Source organism: Leiobunum rupestre, chromosome 4, assembly GCF_980474605.1.
Source record: "Leiobunum rupestre chromosome 4, qqLeiRupe1.1.hap1, whole genome shotgun sequence".
NCBI lineage: Eukaryota > Metazoa > Arthropoda > Arachnida > Opiliones > Sclerosomatidae > Leiobunum > Leiobunum rupestre.
Window position 1 is genome coordinate 19,107,248 of NC_143387.1, and position 26,341 is coordinate 19,133,588.

Genomic DNA, 26,341 nt, shown 5'->3' on the forward strand with positions numbered 1-26,341 from the left:
TTTTGAGATTACGAAGGGGGATTTTCGTAGTTAGTTTGGGTATTTAACGCTGGTGTCATAAATTTTTTATTTATTTTTGCCCAGACTTTCAAGATTTCTTTTCAAATCGTTTTTCAGTAGATTGTCCGGCATTTGGACGCACGTCCGACTCCTCGACCTTAATTGTTCATTTCAGTTGGCCTATTTTTAATGTTACGGAAAAATAAATATAGTGGAAATTAACACAGACCTAATTTACTGAAATCAATATAACTAACATCTAAGAACATATTGTTCGTGTATCGCGTGTTTGGAGTTTTGCACATATCTGTCTTATATCTTGTACACAACGAATGAAAACTTTTAAAGGATAACTGAAAGTGAGAAGCGACATCTGTCTCTAAACGTTTTATTCTTAAGCCATTTCAATAGCGAAATTAAAGGCTATATTTTTTCCACTTATTTTTCCCAATTCTTACATTAAAATAACGCTTGCATTTGTTTGTTTTTGACTTAAGCGGTTAAAAAACAAGCGCAAAACCAAGCAGCAGAGAAATGCGACCATTAAGGTTTGGGTTCGTGTGATAGTTAAAAAAGGACTTTGTAAACAAATCGAGGTGACCAGCGTAAAAAATTAAATTTAACAGTATTTAAAGTCCCTGCTGCGTGGTTTTGCGCTTGCTGCAGCCTACTTCCAGGGGCTAGTAGTTCACACTTTGAAGCTCTCTGGCACTCTATTAACTCATCGTAGGAAAGTTGCAAAAAACAGGCATAATTCTCGACTCACCTCCTACAACTCCTTAAAATGTTTGCATAACCTTTGAAACACCCTGTATGTCAATAACATACAGAATGAAACTCTGCAGAAACTGATCCCAGTCTCTCTTTAATCAAGAGATTATCTCTCAATACTTCGAGAGAATGACAACATGGACATGACTTTGAGCGTTTCTCCCAATCCACCTGACACGGTCTACCAGTATGCCCTTCCTCTAAAAAGTCAATCAAATCCACCGGCTACCTTATTGGTTCTCTAAAAACTGACGTGTTCCAAAGCGATTGAAACAAACGCGGCTTTCGTTATTTTTTTCCTCCTTTCGTGTTGGGGAAAATTTAGGGCATCCTATTAAAAAAGTCATTTTACCTAAGTATAAATTATTATATTCGTGCCTTATGATATGACTTATATTATAGTGGTTGGGGGATAGCGAGCTTTCAAAGCTCACCTGACAAAACGTAAAAATTTGTAAGAGATTTTTGAAGGGCTCGCTTCATGGGATATAGTTTTGCTCCCCAAAACGCGATGGCGCTAGTGAAAACGTTTCATACTATCATTATTATGGAAGGATCTGGAAAATGTTTTCTATCATTTTCCGATGGTCAATTTTTTTTATTAACAAAGGAATTTCATGGAAAATATCATAAGTGAGGACAAGAAAGTTTACTATTTTATTTTCTTTTTATGACAAAAACTAATTTTTTAATAAATTAAAGAAATTCAAGGAAAACTGTACAAAATGACCAAGGCCTAATTTTAAAACAGTAAAATAATTTAAAAAGGAATGAGAGTTTACGCTTATGTATGGATGAGGATAAAATTATTTGAAAAATGGTTTTCCTGAAAATTCTTGGGTATGCATTTAGAGTTGAATTTTCATCAGTGTTCTATCTAATCTTTTCTGATATTTCGCGTATTCATGGATGATATCTTGCTTTTTCAGGGCACTGTTAATACAAAACTCACTGAAGAAACCTATCGTGGTTTGAAACAGTACTGGATTTACTGAAGGTGGGGCCCTAGTCAGATTTTGGTGGGGGCCTATGTAAGGAAAGCATAAAAACGCAAAACTCACATGTCCTGTAGCCAAGATTATGTCACGAGTATAATGATTTTCCAAATAATAAAGCAACAAGCCTGATATGTTTTTCTCTTAAACCGAACCAGTGAAAAATCCATTGATTTCATCAGTGGGGGGTGGGGCTGCTGTTGGTGGGGCCCCATAGGCCTGTGCCTAGTAGGCCTAGTCCTTCATACGGCACCGGTTTGAAATGTAGTTGCGCATGATGATTCGTCTGGAACGACAAACCACTTTTTGTCAATACTTATAAATCTTTCTAAGCGGCCTCTAACATCTGTCATATGAGACAGTAATTGAAAACTGATGTCAAAAACTTCATTGGTCTGCGTTAATAATTTCAAGAATGCTTCTGTTGGTATAATAAGATTACAAAAAGCGTAGTTTTTCTCTGTTTAATTTGCTTTGTAATAACTGACGATGTTGGTACGATTAATCATTGGATTTTCAAATTTTAGAGGAGCATTAGTAATGTAAAAAGCATCGGTGGATTAAATACCCTGAAATGTAATTTAAGGCCGTTTGCTTTAGTAGGTTTAGGCAGGCTTTCAATTGATTTACAAATTTCCAAGTCTTCTTCAGAGCAATGTCCTTGACCTGGCAGAATTTCGGGACTTTCCAAATTTGAGAAATCTTTATCTGGTCCTGGAACTGTGATTTTAAAGGAATCAATATTCAGGATGAAATCATCCAAATTGTCAATGCAATTTGAATCTGGTGGCTTTGAAAGGTGGTTTACTGACGCGGCACTACATGCAGCCCGGAATTGTTGAGGATTTGGATCGTCTTTATTCCCTCCTTTTTGACGGTTAGAACCAAAATAATTATCAAAAACATTTTGGCTTATTCTTCCAGTTAATAAAAACGTAAATGCAAAATCTTCTTTCAAGTATTTCCACAAAAAGAGCAGTGATTAAATGGAAAGTTTCCACCCTTCGATACAAAGCTATTTTTTATATCTACCGTTTTGTAGTTTTCATATGTTAAACCATTGCCATTTTTCACTCAACATTTGTTTATGGATAGATGAATCTGGCATTGCTCTTTTGCATAGCGTAGCATTTTTTAGAGTCCTACGATTGAAACAATCAAAAAGATCATTCATGTGTAGTAGGAACTCCCGCAGTGTAAATACTGCGTACATGGTAAAATCCCCCAACCCCAAAGAAAATGCTGCTTGCACAAGGGCGTATTTAAGGGGGGTTTTGAGGGTTCAACCCCCCCCCCCCGAAATGCTGATGACTGGGGGGGGTGCCTTATAAAAATCAGTGAAACTTCCGTCAACCCCCCCCCCTTGAAATTTTCCCTTAAACCCCCCCCCCTGAAATAAAATCCTGGATACGCCCTTGTGCTTGCGCACAATTGGCAACTCTTTTGCTGAATAATTGCGCTGCCATATTAACTTTCACGTTGGAGCACTTCTGAACTTTAAAATGTCTTGGTGTAAATTGAGAAAAGTCTTTCCAGGAAACCATTGTGCCCTCAACCATAAAATTATTCTGCACACTTTTCAATAGATGGGGAGGGTCAAAGAAAACCTGAATCGTCCCTCATCAATTTCATTAAACGGCTTCTCCACGGATATTTCCGACTTTTTTTATAAATTTTTATTGCCAGTTTCTTGGTCGCAAACAATAGACTATGAGCCTATGGGTTGCTTCCATTTCAACTTCAAACCATTAACCATGAAAATCAGGGTTTGATTTGCGTATTGCTTTGCTCTTCCAAATGGTCCATAGTCTAAATAACCTTCTATGATGTCACTTGAATGATCATATGTGAGTTTCTCTAATTTCATCAAATGAAAGTACAATAACTCTCAGATTTTTTCTGTTTTTGAAATCTCATTTTCAGGGCTTGCAGGGTTATGTAGTCGAAACCAGGGGCATTTTCAAAGCGAAGCAACCATTTCTCAAGCGTTCGTTTAAACGAACGCTTGAGAAATGGTTGCTTCGCATTGAAAATTGGTCGATATACGGAAAACTGCCAGCCACATCTGTATGCTTGAGAGGATTTTATTAGTCTATTCTTTGTTTTTATGTTCATTAAACATTTGTCAGTGAAATGTTTAGCACATAGCGTGTCAGTATTCTGTTGATTTATTTTTTAGTTTGTCACTTTTTACATTTCAGTAAGAATATTAATGTAAATAAAAATATGCCTATGTTTTACAAACGTGTATTTACTTTTCTTTTTCTTTCGGAAAAATTTAAAAAACGTTAAAAACAAACTGGCCCTGGCATATTTAAAACTTCAACAAACTTGTCAAAAGATTGGAAGATCGAACAACGCTTTCTAATTTTTCGTCGTCAAAAATGCTTAAATATCAATGAAATAAGCCGTTTAGTTTTTGCGTCTTCAAAACGCGCGCGAGAAGTCTGGCAGTGCTCTCATAGGGGAACTCTGGACTTTCTTGTGCCAAAAATAATATTACGTGTTTTTTCGAAAGAGACGCCTCTCATGGCGAAGCGACTTTATACTATCTGTCGATAGTCTGCCTTGGTTTTGAAATAGGGCAAAAATAAATTTGTTGATTCATAGAATTAGTTTTAAAATATACCTTACATTTTAAGCGAAGAATATTCCCAACGTCCATACAAAGATTAAACGGTACGTCACCTCGTTTTTGAAGGGAGTATGAAGTATATTTTAAATGTTACGGTAAGTTAACGGTACGTTATCTACCCTTCGCGTGGGAATCAAAATTGCACTCGGATATGGAATGGTAGCGACAGAAGTTTTGTAGAGTTCACAAAGTGATGTTATTCTTAATTACCTTCCATTAATACCAGGTGTTATGGATAAGTACTTCAAAAATTAACGTTTGGGTTCTATGATCAATAATGAATATAAAATGTCTTATGAACATGGTATTTAAATACTTCGTTTCAAAGAAATCGGTTTCCATAAAACTACCCCAAAAACCAGCCTTAAAACTGACGAAGTATACTTTTCCTTGAACCGAATTGTGTGTATAAAATCATCAGTTGTTTTTTTTTCGGTGAAGCAATAAAATTTTTGACAAGTGACCAAAGTTAATTATTGTGCTTTTAGAAGTAAGATAACTCTGAAAATTAATACAAGCTATTTCAAAATATTGATACTGTTCCAAAGTTAAAATTATATTTTTGTCAGGTATTCGTCACTAATGTTTTGAATTATTGAAATTGAAAATACGAATGCGTTACTTAGTTCACACGTTTACAATGATTGTTCAAAATGACTACCTCTGGTTCTAATACAAGCGTCAACCCATCGTAGAAATGATTCACGTACTCGTTCAAACAATCCAGGCGTGTTACGAATAGCATTTGAAATATAAAATTTGTAAAACAGATTATTTTTATATTAGAAAAAATGTGGAATCCATCAACATAGATTGGAACAAGTACAGGTATCCGCCTGATCATTGCTTCCGTGATATCAATTTCACTTGGCCCAGTGAGTATTCAAACGGTTGAAACAGCTACATGTATGACACGAATTTATTCATAATATTCATAAATATAGTCCATAAATCAGTTTAGTGGGACGCCGGAGGTTTTAGAAAACTATTATGATCCGTCATCCAAGAGACAGGGCTAAGAGTTCACCCTCCGTTGCCAATATGAGGATATTTAATTTTCAGCCTTTATGAATATAATGAATGTTCTCATAAAATTAGTTTTAATGACCTATCACACTCTGTCAGCAGATGAAAAATTGACGCCATCCCTAGATTTATTACTGAACTATTAATTAGCAAAGCTCTCTGGATTCTAGAAACTGTTCTCTGCTAAATGGTGGTTCAGCCACAAATATAAAGATGATAGGAGTATAATTAGAAATTTAGTCATGCATTAACGAGAGCTTACAGAAGGTTGAACCTCTAGTGTATTGAGAAAAAAGACAATTTATTTTGCAGGGGAGCCTGTTAATTTATCAATTATTGTTCTGATTCAAGCCATTTACGATATATCGGAAGAAAGGATGGTTCGTTTTCTATTATTTCCCGAATAATTTCTATGTAATGAAATATTTTGTTTTTTAGGAGTTTGTAACTCAGTTAGAATTATTGGAGATGTGGAAAGACCCTTTCATAAAGTTCCCAGACTTCGGTAAAAATTTTACGCTAGTTCACGTCCCCGATGTAATTGCAAACTGTATTTGGAAACCTGATACTTGTTTCGCTAATGCCAAGGAAGAAATGTTGTACCAAGCTACAGCTCCCAACACCTTTTACAAGCTAAGATTTCCAGACGGCATTTTCATCAGAGGAAACAGGTAAGCGTGGCTCTCTCCTCCGTAGATAATTTCCACTATCTTCTCAAAAATAGACTGACCACCAGTTATTTAAAACAGCCGTGATACGGTGTATGCTTCCGAGTGTAGGTAGAAAAATCGATCGCATTGAAAACTGTCTTGAGCCCGTTCAAGTATATATATATCGCTAAGATAGTTACTTCTCTCATAAAAGGTAAATGATATATTTCGGGTTATGAATACCGCGCAATTTGAACAAATGAGCAGATTATTCAGCACCTCCTCTCCTTATTTAACAAATAGCGTTTCTGTTGAAGACAATTATGTAAAAAGCTTGAATTTAATGCGCATATTCCTTCGTTTGTTCATAATGAATCGGAAAATTAAATTGAATACATTTTCGTTAATCCTTTGTTTTATTCGGAGAAAATATATTGCACTTGCGCTTGACAAAAGCAAAATTGGAAGCTCTAAGTATAAAGGCATTTTACTTTTTGGAGTGAGGTAAAATGGATTATTTAAACGACCTAGATACTAATTTTTTAAGTTAGAAGAAGTATTTCTACTATAATCGTCACTAAACATTTTATGAGCAAGTTCATCGAATTTTTAAAAAAAAATCAAAATGTAATTAAGTTTCGGGTGGGATGGATCACAAGATAATTGAATCATTAATTACGAAATTAAACAAAAGACGTTTTATGTATATTAGGTACAAAGTGACATGCGCTTGCTCAATGATGTTCTACTACTATCCGATGGATTCTCAGTATTGTTCGATTAATATTTCAACATGTAAGAAAAATAACAATATAAATGTTTTTTCTATAACGTTTTCATTGGATCATTAATTTAGTTGATTCGACGACCAAAGATATAAGATTAAATTGGAAAGGACAAGGAGCCACTTTTAAATTCAATACTCTTATACCTCTAAACTATGAAATAAAAATTTTGAATACCACAAAAACCGAGACAGTGGTGAATGGTAGTCAGATTCAATTGTGCTAGCCTCATCATCTTATAAATTAAGAAAATTTATATTTTTTAGCAGATATTGTTTTTGATGTCCTACTTGCAAATTTTTTGTTTCAACGGTCTTTGAGCGCCAGTCTCTTCAACACGTACATTCCGAGCTTCCTCGTTGTCTGCCTGTCCATGGTGTCGTTCTGGTTGGACGACGACGCAGTACCGGGAAGAGTGACTTTGGGAGTCACGGCCATCTTGACCTTATCTACTCAGATCGTTCAAGTTCGAGCCAGCTTACCCGTCTTGGACTACATGACAGCCATGGATGTTTGGTTGCTCGCTTGCTTGGTCGTGGTTTTCTTGTCCTTAATTGAGTTCACCTTAGCGAATTCTTTCTCAAGGCGCAATGCGGTAGGTTGTTTAGACATTGCAAAGATATTCTTCCGCTATTTTCACGTGTATGGGAAGTAACTGGGAAATGAATCAATTATGCGCAATAGTTGTAATGCGAGTTTATCAAGATAGCATTAGACAAGTTAAGCTTTCTCTTGAAAACGTGTACACTGCAAATATAAAGTGCACTCCAAGATCACACGTACTACGCTCTGAGATCACTCAAATCTTTAACGATTATAGATCATTTAACACCTTAAGAACCAAAAATTTGCATGTTCTGGCTGTGATATTAAAGAAAGTTCAGGTGATCGAGAGGTTCGTATATGTGTTCTAACAGTATGATTAGAGTGATCTTGCCAAGTGATCACGCGTTACACAATAAGATAACTACTGTAACGATTTTAGATCACTTAACACTTTAAGAACACACAAATTGTATGTTCTGGGTGTGGTCTTAAAGAGCCCAAGTGAGCGAGAGGTTCGCATATGTGTTCTAACAGTATGATTAGAATGATCTTTCCGAGTGATCTCGGGTTACACATTAAGATAACTACTGCAAAGATTTTAGATCGCAGTCAACGGGAGAACAATCTTGTTGTTAAATAAAATCACCTTTAGGATAACAAGGGGGTTTGGATTTCAAATTCACTTGGGCTTTAGCTGCAACAAATTTTAAAGGGTATTCAGAAATACCGTAGGACATAGCCTCTTGCTGATATCGGTTTAACATTTTAAAAATCACTTTTTCAGAATGCCGAAGTGTGCGATTCAGACCGCTTGAAAACTGAGTTAGAGAAAGATAATGTTACTTGGACCGAAAATGCTTCAAATTTAAATCGTGAACGAGTACTAGTTCATCGTAGCGCAACAACCGTGAATACGAGAAGCAAACAGAAAAATGCTGGGGAAAAAGTTTATGGGAAGAGTCCTTCTCATTCGAAGAAAGACAACATTATTGATAGAATATCGAGAGTTCTATTTCCATCAATGATTATAGCTTTCAGTGGTATCTATTGGTGTTACTATTTGAACAAAGCGTACGGTGATATGCCGATTGAATCTTAGTAAAATATTTTATTGTAATGTTTGCTTGTTGTTAAATAAATTATAACAGTAGAAAAAATTGTTAAATATTTATGTGTTATTAAAATAATTGAAAATTAAGGCTATTTCAAACTTCTTAAAAATTAACTGAGTAGAAAGAATAACATTATAATTTAATATCCGACGAAACGAAGCGGGAATAGCATAGGACTTCTAGCGGAAAGTGACGTGACCTCTACCTATAGCTATATTAAAGTAAAAACTATCTAAATAAAATGCACGAATTTTAATTCTTGTACTTTTTGACTTCCTTGTTTGACTAATTTCCTAAAGTTATCCAATCCTACACATTTACCCAATTTCATTATCTGAATTTCTAGTTTACTATAGGGCGATTATTTTGTTAAAGTTGAACAGAAATCAAAATTTATACAGAATTCTTTTGTGTAGTGACGAAAATCATTTTCTCGACTTAAATGAATATAGAATAATCTACTGTCAACAATGTCCCAAGAACAGTAGTCGAACCTTATTATCGATAATAGAAATTTATCAACTATTACTTAAATATATTAATGATATTATTGATGTAATTGATGTTTGCCTCACAAAAGCTTATAAAAACCTTATTGTTATGATTATGTATTCATAAGTGTTGAGAAATGTTAATAAATTATATTCATAAAACATCCTAATTGTCTCTGCTTTTGCGTTGCGTACCCTAGGTCTTACCATTACTTAAACTGAAACTGTCAATCAACTTTTTTCTAGAACAAGGTTTTATTACGACTAAATTACATTCTAAAATGAATGAAAATTTTTGATCTGCAATTTGTAAATGTGAAATGTGACGGACCATATTGACTGTGATAAATAAATGTTTAAAACGAATATCATGGAACAACAACTTATTTTTAATTCATAGAAAAAATACCCAAAAGGCACCGATATATACACATATTTTGAGAAGATTCGGTTTAATAATTACCGGCACAATAACACGTCACTAATTTAATTAATCTAAAGTTCGTTTACTTGTAAAATATTAATCAATGTTGTAAATTCATTACGGAAAGTAACATTTGAATATTTTTAATATAAATAATCAGACACTATAAATGGGAATCTTGGAGACGGTTATAGTATGTTTTTTTTTGCTGCATATCAAGCCTATTTTTATGTGAATTACGTTTATTAGGCTCCCGGTTATGTGATCCTCAAATTCACAAATATATAATTGTTTTGTAATAATGATAGTAACTCTCCCCGTTTAAGTAAAGTTGAAGTTACTTTGTCACTGGTAGTAAATTGCAAACGCTAGTGATGATCATTTTAAAAATCATTTTCAGAATAGCTCTGTTTTTGTTTTTATTTTTTACTAATTAATAATATTTAAAGAATTATAAATTTGGTTGTTTTCGTTTACTTGTCTGTAATAATTTTTATTCGGTTTAAAACTACAAGGAGATTCCTCAATATAACAGTTGAGCCTGGTCTAATTTGTAATATGGTGAATGAATATTTTATTTTTAATGGTATTTACAAATCATTTGCTGTTGCACGTGTATTTCTTCTAGTTTTAAAGTATGAAATTCAAAGTGCCATTTGATATTGCATGTACATGGAAAAATTGCGTCAAAACCCAGACGACCAAATTAAAATTGAAATACTAAATTTTTAAAAATAAATCATTTTAAATCAATTAGATATTAATTTGACCAAAAATCATCAGAATTGAGGTGAAAACCCAGCAACAAATGCGGTTTGTATTTTATTACTTGTAAACGTTATTGGACCTGTCTCCGAATATTTCGGCTTCACTTATCACACTGTTGATTTAAGAATTATTTTCAAACGAATTGCATCCACTTCGTATAAATATCTTTCTGTGTAACTCTTCATGTTTCATATTTTCTTTAAATGGTCACTCAAACGTGTGTTACAATGGTACAATATTAATAAAATCAAACCACATTTTACAGAAATGACAAACTTATCGTTGTCTCTTTTATCAGCTGCGAAAAGTGTCACAAATAATATAATTTTATTTGTCCGAAATATAAACGAAATTGTTGAAAATTAATTAATTTTAATGAACTTTTAGTTTCTTTTGTGGAAATATTAATAAAATCAAACCACATTTTACAGAAATGACAAACTTATCGGTGTCTCTTTTATCAGCTGCGAAAAGGGTCACAAATAATATAATTTTATTTGTCTGAATTATAAACGAAATTGTTGAAATTTAATTAATTTTTGTGTAAATTTAAATAAACAATTTTGTGATTGAAAATGAATGATGATATATGTTACAATTGGTTTAAATTAAAAATGGTTTTAGTTGCGGTAGACCCTAAAATTGAATCGGGGTTTGAACTATGTGAAATCAAGGAACAGTTAAACCATAAATAACCGAATATCATGTTCCTGAAATAAGTGGAAAAATCATTAACCATGTCTCGGAGTGCGGGGTTCGAGACCCCCAAAGCAATTTCAATCTTGCACACCATTCCTCGAATTTATATCACTGTCTATCGTCTAATAAAATTGCTGGTCGATTCGGTCAAAATAAATTGCAGCGACGCAATGCATTCCCATCTGATTGAAGGTAACCTCAATGAAAGTTGGTTTCTCTTAGATTTATGATCTACTAGTACTAGGAATGGTAATATGAAATTTATTGCAAATTTATAGACTAAGAATTTTGTGGCAAATATTTATGTCATACAGCATGACAGTAAACGAAAAATTCTCAACTTTATCTTTAAAAATAAAACGGCCTTTCCAAATTGTTGTTTGATCAAATCGGTCTAACATTGGCTTCGTTATACATCTATCAACAAGTGAAATAGTGGCCCATCATCCAAACCCGTAAAGTAGTTTTTAAAGAGCAAAATTCGTGTTTTTTACATTATGTGTCGAGCGGTTACAATCTTAGAATGATTCAATGTTCTATACATGGGTTCATCTGAATTTACATATTTGCTTTTCGGGTTTTCTGTAATAGGAATTCGCAACTAGGTTTCTTACAACAGACATTTTCTAATCTAAGAGACCGAGTTTTTTTTCACAATAAATATTTATATATTTATAATTTATATATTTTTGTTTAATATATAATATGATATTACCGTATATACGAACAATGGTTACGATTGCGTGATAACCTAAACAACTAATTTATTCAATGAAAGCTTCAATGGTAGTTATACATTATGTTGGACGGATTTTGAGTTCTGAGAAATTTACGAAAATGGCGACTGAAGGCTTAAATAAGCTCCTCAGACTTATTAATGGCAATGACAATTTCATTGGCTTTTAAGCGTAAAGTTTCAACACGAATAAAGTTATTTAATTTCTTATAAAGGAATTCTATTAGTAATATTTTGCTTTTTAATTCTAGCGATAATTAACTGTGATTTTGTCAGCTATTAATATAAACAGAAACGTTCTTTATTTATAGCTATTCGTGTTTTATTACCATTTTTACGCAAGTGGTCTCTATTGCTGGAAGTCTCAGAATATTTTTACGACTGCTATCTCTCGTCCAGTAATGGTACCGTTGTAGAGGTTACTAATAACCTTTTATATTATTTAGAGTTTTAGTGCCAAAATTGAACAACCATTCAACCGGTACCAATTTCACAATACGTTTCTACCCGAACCGCAATATACGTAAATTTAAGAGAAATACGTAACTGTACTTCAAATCAACCTTTTGCCTAAAATTTTGATATAATTTTCAAATTTAATACTCTTTAGTGTAAATAATTTTAAATAATAACTATTCTACCAAGGCTATATTACGGCGAGGTTTAAATAAAATTTTAAAAATAAATCAAAGCTTTATGAGGAATCTATGACATTTAATGATAAGATAATGCTAGGCGACTAGCAAATAGAAAAGTAACACGTGGTTAAAAGTCACAGTGCAGGTCTGAGATTAAAGTGTTTACACGCACGGTGTCGTTGTTTCTTTTAGGCCAAAATAAATATTATCTTTTAAAAATCGCAACCTACAGAAGGTGCTTCAAAAATTGATCTGTTACGAAACGTCAGATATGCGGGAATTTCTATTGCAGGATGTCGTTAACGTGTTTCTTTTGACAAACTAGATTTTTTCTCGGACGATTCAATCGATTATGAGAGTTGAGAGGCAGTATTCAAAATGACAGAAAAATTCTTGGAATGATACATTTGGTAATATTGAGCATTTTTGGAGAACGGATGGCGTGCGTAGTTTCTCTTCCGTCGTTGTCTTCTCGCGAGCGATTGCGAAATGGTACCGCGACTGCGAATAACGAATGCGCCTAAGCCACATCGAAAAAATTGAAGAATAATATTTGGTCATAAACGCGTAATTCTCGATCCGAAAAAGGAACGTTTCTGTTTATTTTAACGCGTCAACATTGCCAACAAAAATAATTCTATAATACAAATTTTACAAATAACGAGTTTTAACAATATTAGTTTGGAATAATATTTGAATTTCCTTTTCATATTTCTATATATATATATTTATATATATATGTATATAGTCAAGGCTTAAAATGTACAACATTCGCTTCGAACAAAGTCCTAACTTCCATGTTGAAAAACGTGATATCACTACATGTAGTCGGACAAAAAACGCGAAACGAATCCCTCTCCCGGAATACACGTATCTCGCTTAAAGACGATTAAAGGCGAAGTATCACGAGAAAAATAAAGCAATTTTCTCGTGAGCACAATGAATTTCTTATAATTATTACCCAATGACTTTTAATTACGACACAATTATGTGAAAAATAATTGTCAATGTAGCGAAACGCTCCTCTCGCCAATTCACTCATTCGTCGTGAGAGCACTGATGTTTCGTGGATCCTCTGGCCGGTGAATCGACGCCGCCGCTCTTGCCGTTGCTCTTCTCTTCGTTGTCGTTCGTGGATGGCATGTCCCCGAGAAGGGCTTTGGCGATCCAAGGGTCGTTCTTGAACCCTTTGCAAAATTCCTCCCGACTTAACTTCCCATCTTGATTCTATGGAAGACAAATATGACCGTTTATCGAAATGGTCCACTATGCGGATCGAACTTCGACCATTCAACCTATCTTCGAGTTATTAATTGCTTAGAAATTAACTAGGATAATATCATGTTACTAGAATGACTCGATACTTGGTTTTAGGTAAAAGAAGGATAATTTCTTGGTAAGGAATCGAAATTTCAAATAAGATTGGCAGAATGCGGCTCACACGTTTTTACGATTGGGGAAATATTTTTCACAAATACGATAAACTTAACGGCATAAAAATTATTAGATTGAATGCAAAACATGTTAAGAATAAATGAAATATGTCTTATTCTCTTCCGTCTCAACCACAGATTTTTCGCAACTTATTTACGTCGTGTAAGCTATGAGCAACAAACACAAGGAGAACGCAGCTAGCCTTTTAACACGCTAAGGCAGTGTTGCGTACAAATTTCATTGGACGAGCCTTTACGCTGAACGTTTTACGGAAAGGGGGAAGACAATTTCGGAATTTTACCCTTCCGACGGCAGTAGGCGCTAAAGCGTCTAACCAATGAAAACTGTACGCGAGAAAATAGACGACTTTTGACGGGTTGCGTTCACCTTGTGTGGGGTGCTGTGTTTGTGGCTCCTAGGTGTAAGAAACGTTTCACCTACAAACTAATTTTTTACTTGGAAATGTTTAATTTATCCTATACATAACTTAACTTGTTGAAGTCGGGATATGATCTTAACTGATCATTACCCATTTCCTATATTTACTGCTGTCAAACCAATTCTTTGATGCAACTTACCTTATCTAATTTGGCGAAGAGCTGATTGACCCTTTTCTCCGGGCTGTCTATCGTCGGCAGAGCGTCTCCATTCTGGCTGCCACTGTCCACGCTCTGCGATTTGTGGCTGTTTTTGAGTCGTTGAGGCAGATTGGTGGATTTCCCGTGAAGTGCGTATATTGAGCGAACAATGTCCAGCATTTCCACCTGCGTCACGTAACCATCATTGTCTAAGTCATACAAGTTGAAGGCCCCTATTTCGAAGACATACAAATGCCGTTAGTTATCCCTACACAGATTTAAACTCTCTATCAGAAGTTCATCAAGATCTTAGTATTCAATTAATTAATTTAATTATAAATTTACGTCATGAAACTCCGTAGCAATTCCTGTGACTCTAAAAGTTAAATTACCCACCTTAGGCCTAAGCCCTCTAGCGACTTTTAATGCCTTAATCCCTGACAAGCCCCTACACTCCCTAGTAGTATAGTATCCTTTCTTCCCTTCTAAAAAACATCCGCTAACGTTAAGCACGTACGCTCCACCTGTTACAGGGCGCGTGCGGGGGAAGAAAGCCCGAATCCACGCTTAGTACCCCCCGTCCCGCCACAAGCGTCCTTAACCCCCCCCCCCCCCCCGGCGTATCTAAAATGTGGGTGCAACACTACCCTCACTTTTACTGTTCACCTCTACAAGTTATTTTGAAAATGTGAAACCAAAGAACTCTGGGAAAAACCCCTATAACCAGTAGGGAGATAACTTGCAAACGCTACGCCACCACCGGTAAATTTTGAGATCTTTTATATAGCTTTATTCTTTTTTCCTTCAAGATCATTTTGGAATTTTTTCCCAAATTTTCAAAAGGGGAATAAACTTTTTCCCCCTCACGCCGACGAGGATTTTCAAAAAATTGGCGCCAACCCGAATCAAATCGCCACTTTGATCTAGTTCCGAGTTTTCACCCAGTGCCACAAGCTGGGATCGAACCCGGCTGCTCTTGCTGCGAGGCGAAAGTGCTAGCCTAATAAATGAAAATTCCATTTATGCGACGTTCTAAGGGGCAGAAATTTCATTGTATCAAAATGTACCCTTGTGTGCTACTTCAAAATAGTTTCAGAACCACCTTCGGAAGTTTTTGAAAATAAGTCAAAAATGCTGAAATCACAATTGAAAGTAGCGTGTTCTTAGGTTTCATTTTTTACCGGTATTCACTGTACCTTTTACTTTGGGTATATGAAGGATTAATTTTGTCATGGTTCGACTAGCTTGGGTTAGGTTAAGTTAAGTTAGGCTATAGTTAGGTTGGTTTGGGTTAGTTTGGTTCGGTTAAGTTAAGCTAGGCTAGGGTTGTTTATACTGGGTTACATTACCTTGTGCCCACCTTATTTTGTAATTCGGTTTTAAAAGCTATCGTGAAAATGCCAGTAACCTTAATATTTCCTTGTTTTAATGTTAATTTTTATTTGATTTCTTTATCTTTATTATCCGTTTTTGTGGTTATTTAATAGAAATGTATAATTCAAAAATTCGTGTAGATATTGTGGGCTGTTTTCTTTAAGGATTTTTGCCAATTATTTAATTAAATTTATATTATATTTTTTATGACCGAAATAAAAAATATGAAATATTAGTTACTGACGAGTCCCAAATAGGACGAAACCGGTCTACCGTTGGAATTTCTAGCTATTTAACTTAATTTAATTTAGATCTATTTGGTCCGAGTTTCGCGTCTTTTTGTTTGCTCGAAGACCTATCGGTACGAGCTATTAGTTTTTAAATTTCTTCAAATTTGTTTAGGGTTTAGCTTTATTATCCCTTTTCGCTAATTTTGTCATCCTTTACAATGCAGTCCATAGGTGGTTCCTTTTAACTTAACGTTGAAATATTAGTTCCTCGTTAAATATCTATTTACGTCCATTTAGTTAACACTAGTTTTTTATTTGGATATTTATATTTCTATTCATTGGGATGTTACATGTTTTTTTTTAATTTGGTTCGAATGGCTTTCGATCTAATGGTAGACAACCAACTGTTAGACTCTAAACCTTTAAGATTTTAGCCACTGTGACGCTTTTGATTCAACGTATTTACATGTGTTTCAATTTTAACTATGACGTCTCGGCTCATCGTGCAAAGTGGAATACTCCTATCTGAATAAACTTTGAAATTTAATGATATTGTGTTTAAACGGATGAAAATAATTCTACCATTTTACCGGTGAACCTAGTATTTAGAATATACAGTTGAGTTTCAATAATTGATTTTAAAGAAATGTTTGATACTCACAATTTAGTTTTTCTTCAACGGATCCTCTGCTTGCCACAGAAATAGCTCGGATAAATTCTTTGAAAGTGATCACACCATCCTGCGGGGGAGTGCATTAGGCCCTCGTTAATTATGGTTGAAATATTTTGGTGTCGGTTTAATGCAAGCCCAACTTCATCCAAGCCTCAGTAAAAGCTACTCTATCATCCCCAGAATTTCCATAATTAATTTAGATCTAAACTAAAGTCATCAACAAAGGATTCACGCGGACGTCGGAAACGTTTGATTCAATTTCAGATTGTTGTTACTCTTAGAACATTATAGAAGTTCGTTAGAACTGACATTGGACTTAACGATTTTAGAACTTTAAGGGAGTATGAACCTGGATATTTATGGCGGATCAAAGAGTTTCATATTCCCGCGGCCAGGTCGCGCAAACGTTACGGAGGATTGGCGCTAGTTACTATAAACAAGCCCTATTGCGTTTTCGCAAACAATTTTTCAATTAAGTTCATATTCCATTTAAGAAGTGGAATTATGCGCGGTGCATTTCTAAAGCTACGTCAACTAGTGGATGAATTTAAAATTCATAGACGCTTTACTTTAAAAATGAGCCTTTATTTTCGGTTCTATTCCGAATAATATGCTTTTGATAAATTTGAAATTTTATGCTCTTGAAATTTCACATATTTATATAACATTATATTAAAGCTAAGTTAATAGTTAGTTTCCTAACTTGAAAATCCCAACTAGACACTAAACTCGTATCACCTTGGAAATTTGAAATTAGAGGTCCACAACCGTGTAAATGTATTTCTTTGAAAAAAGTTCTTACTTTGTTAACATCAAAGACGTTGAAGACGTAATCAACGAATCTTCCCGGGTTACCAGACGGAAAAAACTGACCGTATATATTGGCAAATTCCTAGGAAAAAAATTCCGTTAATTCAAAGGCCATACAAAACACTAGCAATAATATCTTACTCACAACTTTAGACATGAATCCTGTTGGACAGTCACGAATGAAATCCTTGTACCATTTTTGGAGTTGTGGTGCCTCAACTGAAAAAGATAAAATAATTCACAGTGAGAAAAGCAAAAATTACTACAAAATATAAAACTCTGATATCAAAATTAACTGGGTTGACTGGCGAGTTTAGTTTTACCAATTTTCATATGAATAAAACATATCAGTATTCAGCGATGAAATGCTTAATAGCATTAATAGTCCTATTATTAATTTGTTAATAACAAAAGTAAATATATTTTTAAATTACTTTCCGCTATCAACCAAAACATAATAACGATATTGAAGTAGAAGCAATAGTTAATGAAAATAAGTTCTGGTAAAGCAATAGATTTAAAGCAAGTGTATCCTTTAGAGAATACCTCTTTTATGTTTTGCCGTAGTTCAACAAAAATACCCTGTAAAGTATCACCCTCTTTCGTAGCGGCATCTGACGAGACGTTCCATAAATTTATCAGTTTAATCGAAGAAAAAATTTATCGGTTTAAAAATTCTTAATCTTCTACAATCTCTATTGATAAACATAACGTAGGTGTGTACCTTTTCATATTTTTAATTATTTTTGTTCATAAAAAAATATGTTATAATTTACGATTAAAATTTGACGCTAAGCCTCTCTCATAAGACGGTGAACGTGTTACATTCGCGAGACTAGGATTTGAATAGCGACGCTGCGTGCGCCGTCGCAAATGTTCAGGATTTAGTTACCGTTCGTGAACTTCGGAAATCTCAAGCAATCGGACTTAAAACACTAGATTGTAAGAGCTGCTGAAAACGACTTCTATCGTTCTCATCCAGGTAGTACACTTGAGCCACTACTTGCTTTAATGTAAGAAGTATTTTTTCTGTGCGTCTTTTTCGTCGTGCACTCCACCTTAATTAAAGAAACTATCATTGCCACCGGTATTAAGAATAGGCCCCTGTTATTTCAGATGGCCATGAATCTATCTAATTCTTCGAAAAAAAGCTACTTTAGTGGAGAGCGTGGTGCCATCTATTAATGGCAAAGGAAGTTAAATTCCAAATAACCAAATGATAACGTCGTCAGAGAGACTTTGTAGATTATTTAGACAACTCTTACTTTATTTAGTGGGCTTTAACCTTAATTATATATCCCATAGAAAAAATATTTTTTATATTACCAATTTACAAACGATCCAACAACGCGAGGGGTACCTATAAGTACCCGCCTTTTGGGTAAAAATGTAGCTTAACTATCTTGTTTTGATTACATCGAGCCGAGCTAAATCTTGAAGATTTCCCTTCAAACGCCGGCCGCAGAGACGTGCACGCTTAAAGGCTGGTTTTCACTAAGCAAAAACGGTGAGCGTCGACGCTATAAATCCCCGGTAGACTTAATACACAATTTTTGCGTCCACGTTCGCCGTCTTGGAGTTTTGGTTCTACTGAAAACCGGCCTTACGAACCGTTTTGCCAGTTAAATAGAGAGGGTTTGGTGACAGCGGCACGCCACTAAACTGGACCCTCCCTACGCGTGTTATAGAAAATGCCTCTTAAAAATTATCCTATAATTTATTTTAATTAACTTAGGTAGAAGTATACAATTACGGAAACTACTATGTTATAATCAGTGTCCCTTCCGAAATGATAAAAAATACAAGGTAGGCCTCGTACCATGTAAGAGTTTAGTTGGTTCGATCGAAATTATTAAAATCCTTTACAAAAATTAAATTCAATTTAATATAAAATAAAATAATATAAAATTACAATTTTAAGTCAAAAGATTTCTAATATAAAATTACAATTTTAAGTCAAAAGATTTCTAATATAAAATTACAATTTTAAGTCAAAAGATTTCTAATATAAAATTGCAATTTTAAGTCAAAAGATTTCTAGTATAAAATTACAATTTTAAGTCAAAGGATTTCTAATATAAAATTACAATTTTAAGTCAAAGGATTTCTAATATAAAATTACAATTTTAAGTCAAAAGATTTCTAATATAAAATTAAAATTTTAAGTCAAAAGATTTCTAATATAAAATTACAATTTTAAGTCAAAAGATTTCTAATATAAAATAATAATTTTAAGTCAAAGGATTTCTAATATAAAATTACAATTTTAAGTCAAAAGATTTCACCACAGCTTCAGACTCATTTATATATGATTTATTAATGAATTGATATTCCTATGGCGTGTAATATTGACATTTTACATTCACGTGGTTTATTTTGAGTTGTGATGTGGTGTAAACACCGGCGATTGGGATTTCATTTTAAAGTGCCTTGAGTGCCCGCGAAGTTTTCATTTTTGCACCCTAAAGGGATACTTATCTCGTAAATTATAGTTTATATACTCATGTTATTACTTAAAGAGCCGTCTCAATATGAAAATGACAATTTATATTGCCATCAGGACTCAAAAACACAAACCATTACCGTAAATAATAAATATTGCAAGTTCTTTTCATCGCGTCATAAAGTTAGAAATTCCAATTATCTGGGATAACCTATCGGTATTATTATCTGGAGATGGTATGTTGTATCAAAAGCAATAATCAGTTTGAATTATTAAGGGTACCTCGTATTTCTGCTCAAAACAGAAACTAGCAAATTAACGGAAATGTATGCGTGTTTTATCAACATTGTGTAATGCAATCGATTTTAACTGAAAATGCTTTGACTGTGTCCTAGGAAAAAATCTTTGGGGAATCGATAGAGGGGTCACCCGACAATAATAATAATAATACTGTTCCATTTTAATTAACCTAAGATATCGAATTCAAATACATCGCTGCATTATCTATTCATTTCATATAAAACAGGTGAAATGTTTTATGGAGGTTTAAGGAGATCTAAAAAGTGGGAAGAACATTACTTCATAATGGAATACGTACTTTAAAAATACGTTTATGCTATAAGCGATCTCCTCTTATATGAGATGCTAATGGTTATGTACAGTTGATATGATTTATGAAAGGTATTTAAGGGGCAAATACCAAATAATTCTTTAAGATAATTAAACAAAAGTATTATGTTCGATTTATCAAAATCAAAAATCAAATCAAATCAAATTTTATTTCATATTGCCAAAACAAATTATAAAAAAGAGACATATGGCCAAGTCTTAAAAGACTTTTAGGCCTTGAACCCGACAGAGAAAGGCTTAAAAGTCTTTTAAGACTTGGCCATATGTCTCTTTTTGCATAACATCGGTTTTTGATGCTGTTCCTACAAACAAAGGAATTTTTTTACAAGATATTAAAAACCTTTTAAGTCTAGAAAAACATTTTAAATCAAAACATAATTTTCGACCAAGTTGTCATTTTAAAAAAATATAAATTTCTTATATTTATTAAAAACCTTGTTTTTGACCACATTGTCATTTTCAACACAAAATTTTCTTAAATTTATTAAAAAATCGTTTTTGACGGAATTGTCATTCTTAAAATACCATTTCCTTAAAATTTAAGATAATAATAATAATAATAATCAGCTAGGCTAATACCAAGGGGTAAGACACTCTGCGAACTCGGTGTACACTGCCGTACCTTTGACAGTTCTAAATGGAACTCGCGAACTCTTGAAAATATGTACCTTTAATTGTGCTAAATGCACGAACTCGGTGTACAGATTATCTGAGACTGTATTACCCAAGGCATCACCCTGGGCTCGCTTTAAATGTCAATTCAGCCTTAGTCTGGAGAGTTACACTACCATTCCGTAAGTAAATTCCTACGACCATTGCATATCTTGCTCTTAAATTGTAAATATCAGTTTGTCGTATGGACTTTTAAAGATTTTTCGTTTAAATTTTGTACCATGCCATGGTCTATTCATGAAAATGAAATTATTTAACTACGAAAGAGAAAAGTTAAATTCTAAAATGTTTCACAGTAAGTTTTTAAAAGCATGGAGTACTTTTAAATAAAATTTAAGGAATTGCTAACATTCCAGTAACTAAACATATGAGAGTATAGCATTAGCCTCAGTTAGCATCATCACAATCTACGTAGTGTATGTTCGACTGCTTTTAAACGCAAAACGCAAACATAGATGGCGATCGTCTGTGTAAAAGAGTGCGACGAAAAATCAAAAGCAGACGAACTTTCGCTACAAACTATGAGATGATTGACTTAGAATCTCCGTATTTCCATATTCTTTGTACTCTCGCTTGTTTTATTGCGTAGTTATGTTATTGCTAATTTTTCGTTTTTGTTAAGCACGCCTTTGTTTCCTATGAGAGGTGTGCTGAAAAGATTAACCGGACACGGGAACTTGTCAGTGGTACACCTGTGAGTTTTAAGGCAGAGCCCCAATACGCGGTTTCTTGAGAATAAGGAACAAATTAAATGTAAATCGTAACTTTATAGTAAGACTCGGCTCCTGCCTAACATTATGAAATTCAAGCGTTCCAAATTATGGTAGTCATCAGAAAATGTTCCCGGTTGAGTCATGGTTTGGAGATAATATCAATGACGATTGCTCTCTTAAGACTTAAAACCGTTCAGCTCCGAATCAACTCGTCCCTTACAGCCTGGAATTTGATTTCCACGTTTGATTATCACCGCGTGCACCGACTTAAAAGGAGAGAAGACGGACCAAGGTAAACGTTTACCCCGCGCCCGGGAACTGATCGATACTGTAACGATCAATCTCTCGGAGAGTCGGCGTTTTATCTTGATAGATAACATCTTGGGAATGAGTCGCTTGGCGATCCCCAATAGGCCGCGACTCCACGTCACTTACCTCGTTGTCTCTGGTGTAGAGGGCGCTTGGAAAATGACGATAATGCGAAGCGGCCGTAATGGAATGCCATTTCGGTTTCTGAAACTAACGAGACACGTCAGCCCGTAATGTTCGTGACGCAATTATGAAGAGGGACTTTTACCCCGCCATCAGTTTCAGCTGCGCCCTTAATTCGAACAATCGCTGTTTTGACTTTCGTCATTTCCACAACGCCACGTTCCTCAAACCTCGTCGATCATTCGCGACTTCCACCTACAGCCCTGTCAAATGTTAATTAGGGGCAAAAAAACACCAATATTGGCACTTTACTTTTATTACGTTGTTAAAAGTGATAATTGCTTTTCTCGAAATACCATCAAAATTTGCTTCACGTAGTCCTTTCATAGTAATTAGATTTCCACGAAACAGAGTAGAATCGATACGCAAAACTAGAATTCAACCGATTTCTGTCATCTTGGCAACAAAACAGGTTGTTACGTTCCAAACTGAGCTTCATTCGCGCTGGTTCCTGAAGCAGAGCGATTTGTCTTAAGTCATCTTTTTTGCTGGTTTTTGTGATAGACCCGGATACACGGAGGAGAAACACGTGATTGAATGATAATACAGCGATGGTAAAAATCGAAAAGAAATGCATTCGATGCTTATTATTTCGTCGTCGTGTTACCTGCTGTAGCAAAGAACACTATCGGGTTATTATACGGCCCCGGTGAACTACTTCGTAAAAGCAAAGATAATCTAAAAATCCGTACCCTAGATTCGAAATCAGAGATAAGGGCCGGCTTGACCTTTCAAGCCCCCACGGCTAATAACATCAAGTGTCCTTTTTCATATGGCCGGGTCTCTCTTAAATACTTTGCAATTAAATTAAAAAAAATTTAAAGGGGCTGACGGTGCCCCTCCGGAGCGCGGCACCCTAGAGCTTAGCCCTACCTAGCCCAGTAGTGGAGCAGGGCGTGAGATACCTTTCTGATGTGATTACTCACTTCCGGCACGTGACCTCCGATAAATTGGCACCCCTCGGTCGTTTCAGGAAGCTATCTATAGTTGGTTTCCATGGTATCTTTGGAGCAAAGCAGTGATTTAGAATCGAGGGTACGAGGTCAATATTATCTTTGGTATAAACTAATATTTAAATGATTTTTAACAGCTAGTATAAAACTAAAAAATTGTAAGTATTGACCTGGGCTTTAGTCGCCTTAAGGGAAAGTGGAGAAGGTTGGATCATTGTAAATAGCAAGTTCAAAATTAACGAAATACTTTGGTATCATTAATTTGGATAAACTAGTACATTGGACTTGAAAAAACGCGTCACCTTCAGTCTTGTTTTTTATATTTATCACACCAAAACAAACGAATATAATATTTCTCGAATTCCAGAAAGATGGCTCAATTTAAATATTTCCATGCTGGCACCCTTAAATAGGCATCCTGTAAGTAGAATACGTTGATGCCCCCTTCCAGAAGACAGGGTATTAGAGCTCTCTATACACGGACTTCTGGTTGTGGAAAAATGGTAATCAAAAAACTCTCCGGAACTTCTTAGGATGATAGAGGCCAAACTTTTTCAGCATTCGCGCGCACTAAAGAAGGAGAAAGGACTTTGAATTATTTGGGGAGCAGTCTTCCGGGAGATTGGTAGTTAATGGAAAAAGCCGCATTTGCCGGCAATGTTGAATGTATAAGAGAACATATCTCCGCTCTTAGCGCTGGGACACGGGGAATCGATTTTACATTCTGGGAAGAGAGGTAAAGGAACTTGTACCCTCAAGAGTCAAATAACAATAGGAACGACCGAAAAAAGAAGGGCAGATTTTTCTGCCGCTCATTTAAAGCGCTTCCAGTGGAAGTCCATTTAAAGACTCCACTCATTATTTATATACGGCAGTCTCGGCGCATCAGCCGACTCCTCTCTTCGTCTGTCATTCCCGCTAATGGCTAAAAGCTTAGGGGACCTTCCGCCGATACATAGACTACGTGAAAGGCTTTCCAGCTTTCGCGATTCTCCGTACGCGTAACAAATGTTAGAATTATGTATCGCTTTAATAGACACACGCGTTCCTTGTTGGGGTGGATGTATACCACATCGCGTTAAGCTCCTAAAAATAAGGATCTACGTACGGACGACAAGCGGGCCAATAACAAACATGTCCATTGGTATGTATTAGTGGAATCTTGTTATTATGTAGGATTAATTTTTATTCTGTAAAGCATTAATGTCAAAGAAAAACGTCCCGTAATCGGTTTCAATTTCTTTAAAATTAGGACTACTTTATACGTTCAACAGTATTAAAGGATATGGCAATTCATACATTTTAAAATTGCTATTTTAAGGGTGGACCCTCTTTATGTTTAGGATCATATTTAGTTTAGTGCCGTTGGAAAAGTTATTGGGTGCCCGATGATCCAATTTATTCTTTTAATTTAAAGTCAGTGGCGGAGCCAGGGGAAGGCGGAGCCAACCTTACAGGAACATCAATATTTAAAATTATCGAAAACCTTTTAAGTAGTTAATAATCAACTTACATTTATTATGAATTGCCACATTTTGCTATCGTTGGGAAATATTAATGGCCCAGAACCTGATCAAAAATGCTGTTTAAAGTGCCACTCTGGCATTGCAAAAATCTATTGGGAAATTCAGTAGCTTCTCCTCTTCCGTACTTCGTGATCGACCCTACAATATTCAATGCTTTTTTATGTCTTACTTGGGGAGCTCGCGAGAAAAAATACTAAAATTCAAACACCCGTGTGTCTTTTTAAGCAGGTAAATTGTTTTACGATAATTAAACTCTCTCAAATACCGAACTCTCATGGGTGAACGTAATCGCGTCCCGGATCGACAATATTTTCCTAAGTTAAAAACAGGGGATGCGTTCGGGGCTCCTTTTTCTAATTACAAAACACGCGACTGTACTTTCCTTAGTTACAATTGAGAACAAGTTTATCACTTTTTTTTACGAAAGATGACTTTTTTCAATTATTTTAGTGAAACACGCTCTTTATCAGATTCTATGATTTCATTAGCTATATTTTGAAATAGCATTCTTAATTTTAGCTATCCTTCGTCCGATCAAAATATTTTAAAACAACAATATTTTAACCACTAAAAGATAATGCCACGTGAATACCAGAAATAACCCTCAAGTCGTTTCGTCGACAACCGAACAGAGATTCTCCATTCGGTCTATGGGTCAATAGCCATCGAGTCAATGATCCAATAAAAATATTGTGAGATATCACTTTTTTAAGTGTGCCCTCGCTTCGACGGAGCGAAGAAGTATCGGTAGCGGGGCAGAAGGGTCAAAACACAATAGCTTTCGCTTATTGCCTCGTACAATGGAGGTTTCGAACCAGAGAGGGCCATCAATTCATTGGCGATCTTAAATTTTAAACTAGGCCCACTTTATCGACCCTTTTTTCTCGGCAAGCCGCTATTTACCACAAATCGTTTCTGCGAGGAAGAAGTGAAACCAGCCTTTACGCGATGAAAACAGTTTTTAGGGCTTACCTCACCGAAGGAAGACCGTAAAATAGCATTAGATCAATGGTTTTTAGTGCAAGTTTACCGCTATAATAGAAGTCGGGAAGGACATTTTTCTTGTCCGATTGTCAACCCATTTTCCGCGAATGTAATACACGCGTCCACTAGAGCACTTCCTCTTTCTTTCAATGAATCAAGAATGCACTCAGGTTAACAGAGAATATGTAGTCTCAACTCTGTTTTCGATATTTCCTCCTACTCGAAGATAGAGCCGGAAGAAAGTGGGAAGAGATAGCACGAGGAAAGGCGGAGGGGCGTGGTTTTTCTCCAGGGAATCACGAGGTGAGCAGGGTACCGCTTACATATTCTCGGTGATAAAATTCTTATTAAATAAGTATATATTTATATCACAATTAATTACGTAACGCTGTAAAGTAGGAGGGTGCTCGTACAAGCATTATCAAATGTAACGGGAGTAAGGGACTAAGGGCCACTGAATTATGTGACGGCATAAACCATAACTATAACGGAACCAAATTTATTTTATACTAGCAATTTAATATTTGTTTCATCATTTATATGATTAGGTTTC

General features: G+C 35.0%; 2 protein-coding genes across 3 annotated transcripts in view; one reads left to right on the forward strand and one right to left on the reverse strand.

Annotated features, from left to right (window-relative positions):
* Window positions 1–908: 908 nt before the first annotated feature.
* On the forward strand, window positions 909–8,507 carry LOC149946561 (glutamate-gated chloride channel alpha-like). The gene is made up of 7 exons (XM_090170818.1): window positions 909–978; window positions 5,740–5,807; window positions 5,866–6,098; window positions 6,790–6,872; window positions 6,934–7,065; window positions 7,129–7,457; window positions 8,193–8,507. Exons 1-7 carry the CDS (start codon window positions 909–911, stop codon window positions 8,505–8,507), a joined length of 1,230 nt encoding a protein of 409 aa, XP_090026944.1.
* Window positions 8,508–13,209: 4,702 nt separating this feature from the next.
* The window catches only part of LOC149946562 (neuronal calcium sensor 1-like), a 113,207-nt gene continuing 100,075 nt past the window's right edge, over window positions 13,210–26,341 (reverse strand). For both annotated transcript variants that reach the window (XM_090171896.1, XM_090171897.1), the window contains 5 exons: window positions 17,521–17,594; window positions 17,368–17,457; window positions 16,554–16,632; window positions 14,289–14,521; window positions 13,210–13,503 (listed from right to left, as the gene is read on the reverse strand). In XM_090171896.1, the coding sequence (XP_090028022.1) occupies window positions 13,315–13,503; window positions 14,289–14,521; window positions 16,554–16,632; window positions 17,368–17,457; window positions 17,521–17,594 (665 nt within the window). In that variant the 3' untranslated portion in view covers window positions 13,210–13,314. The remainder of the gene's footprint in view (window positions 13,504–14,288; window positions 14,522–16,553; window positions 16,633–17,367; window positions 17,458–17,520; window positions 17,595–26,341) is intronic.

What these genes read in the sequence shown, in the direction of transcription:
- LOC149946561 (XM_090170818.1), top strand. Translation starts at nt 909, where the DNA reads ATGGACATGACTTTGAGCGTTTCTCCCAATCCACCTGACACGGTCTAC. An exon ending in ATATATCGGAAGAAAGGATG is followed by an intron (nt 5,808 to 5,865) that starts GTTCGTTTTCTA and finishes TTTGTTTTTTAG; the next exon opens with GAGTTTGTAACTCAGTTAGA. An exon ending in CTTTCTCAAGGCGCAATGCG is followed by an intron (nt 7,458 to 8,192) that starts GTAGGTTGTTTA and finishes TCACTTTTTCAG; the next exon opens with AATGCCGAAGTGTGCGATTC.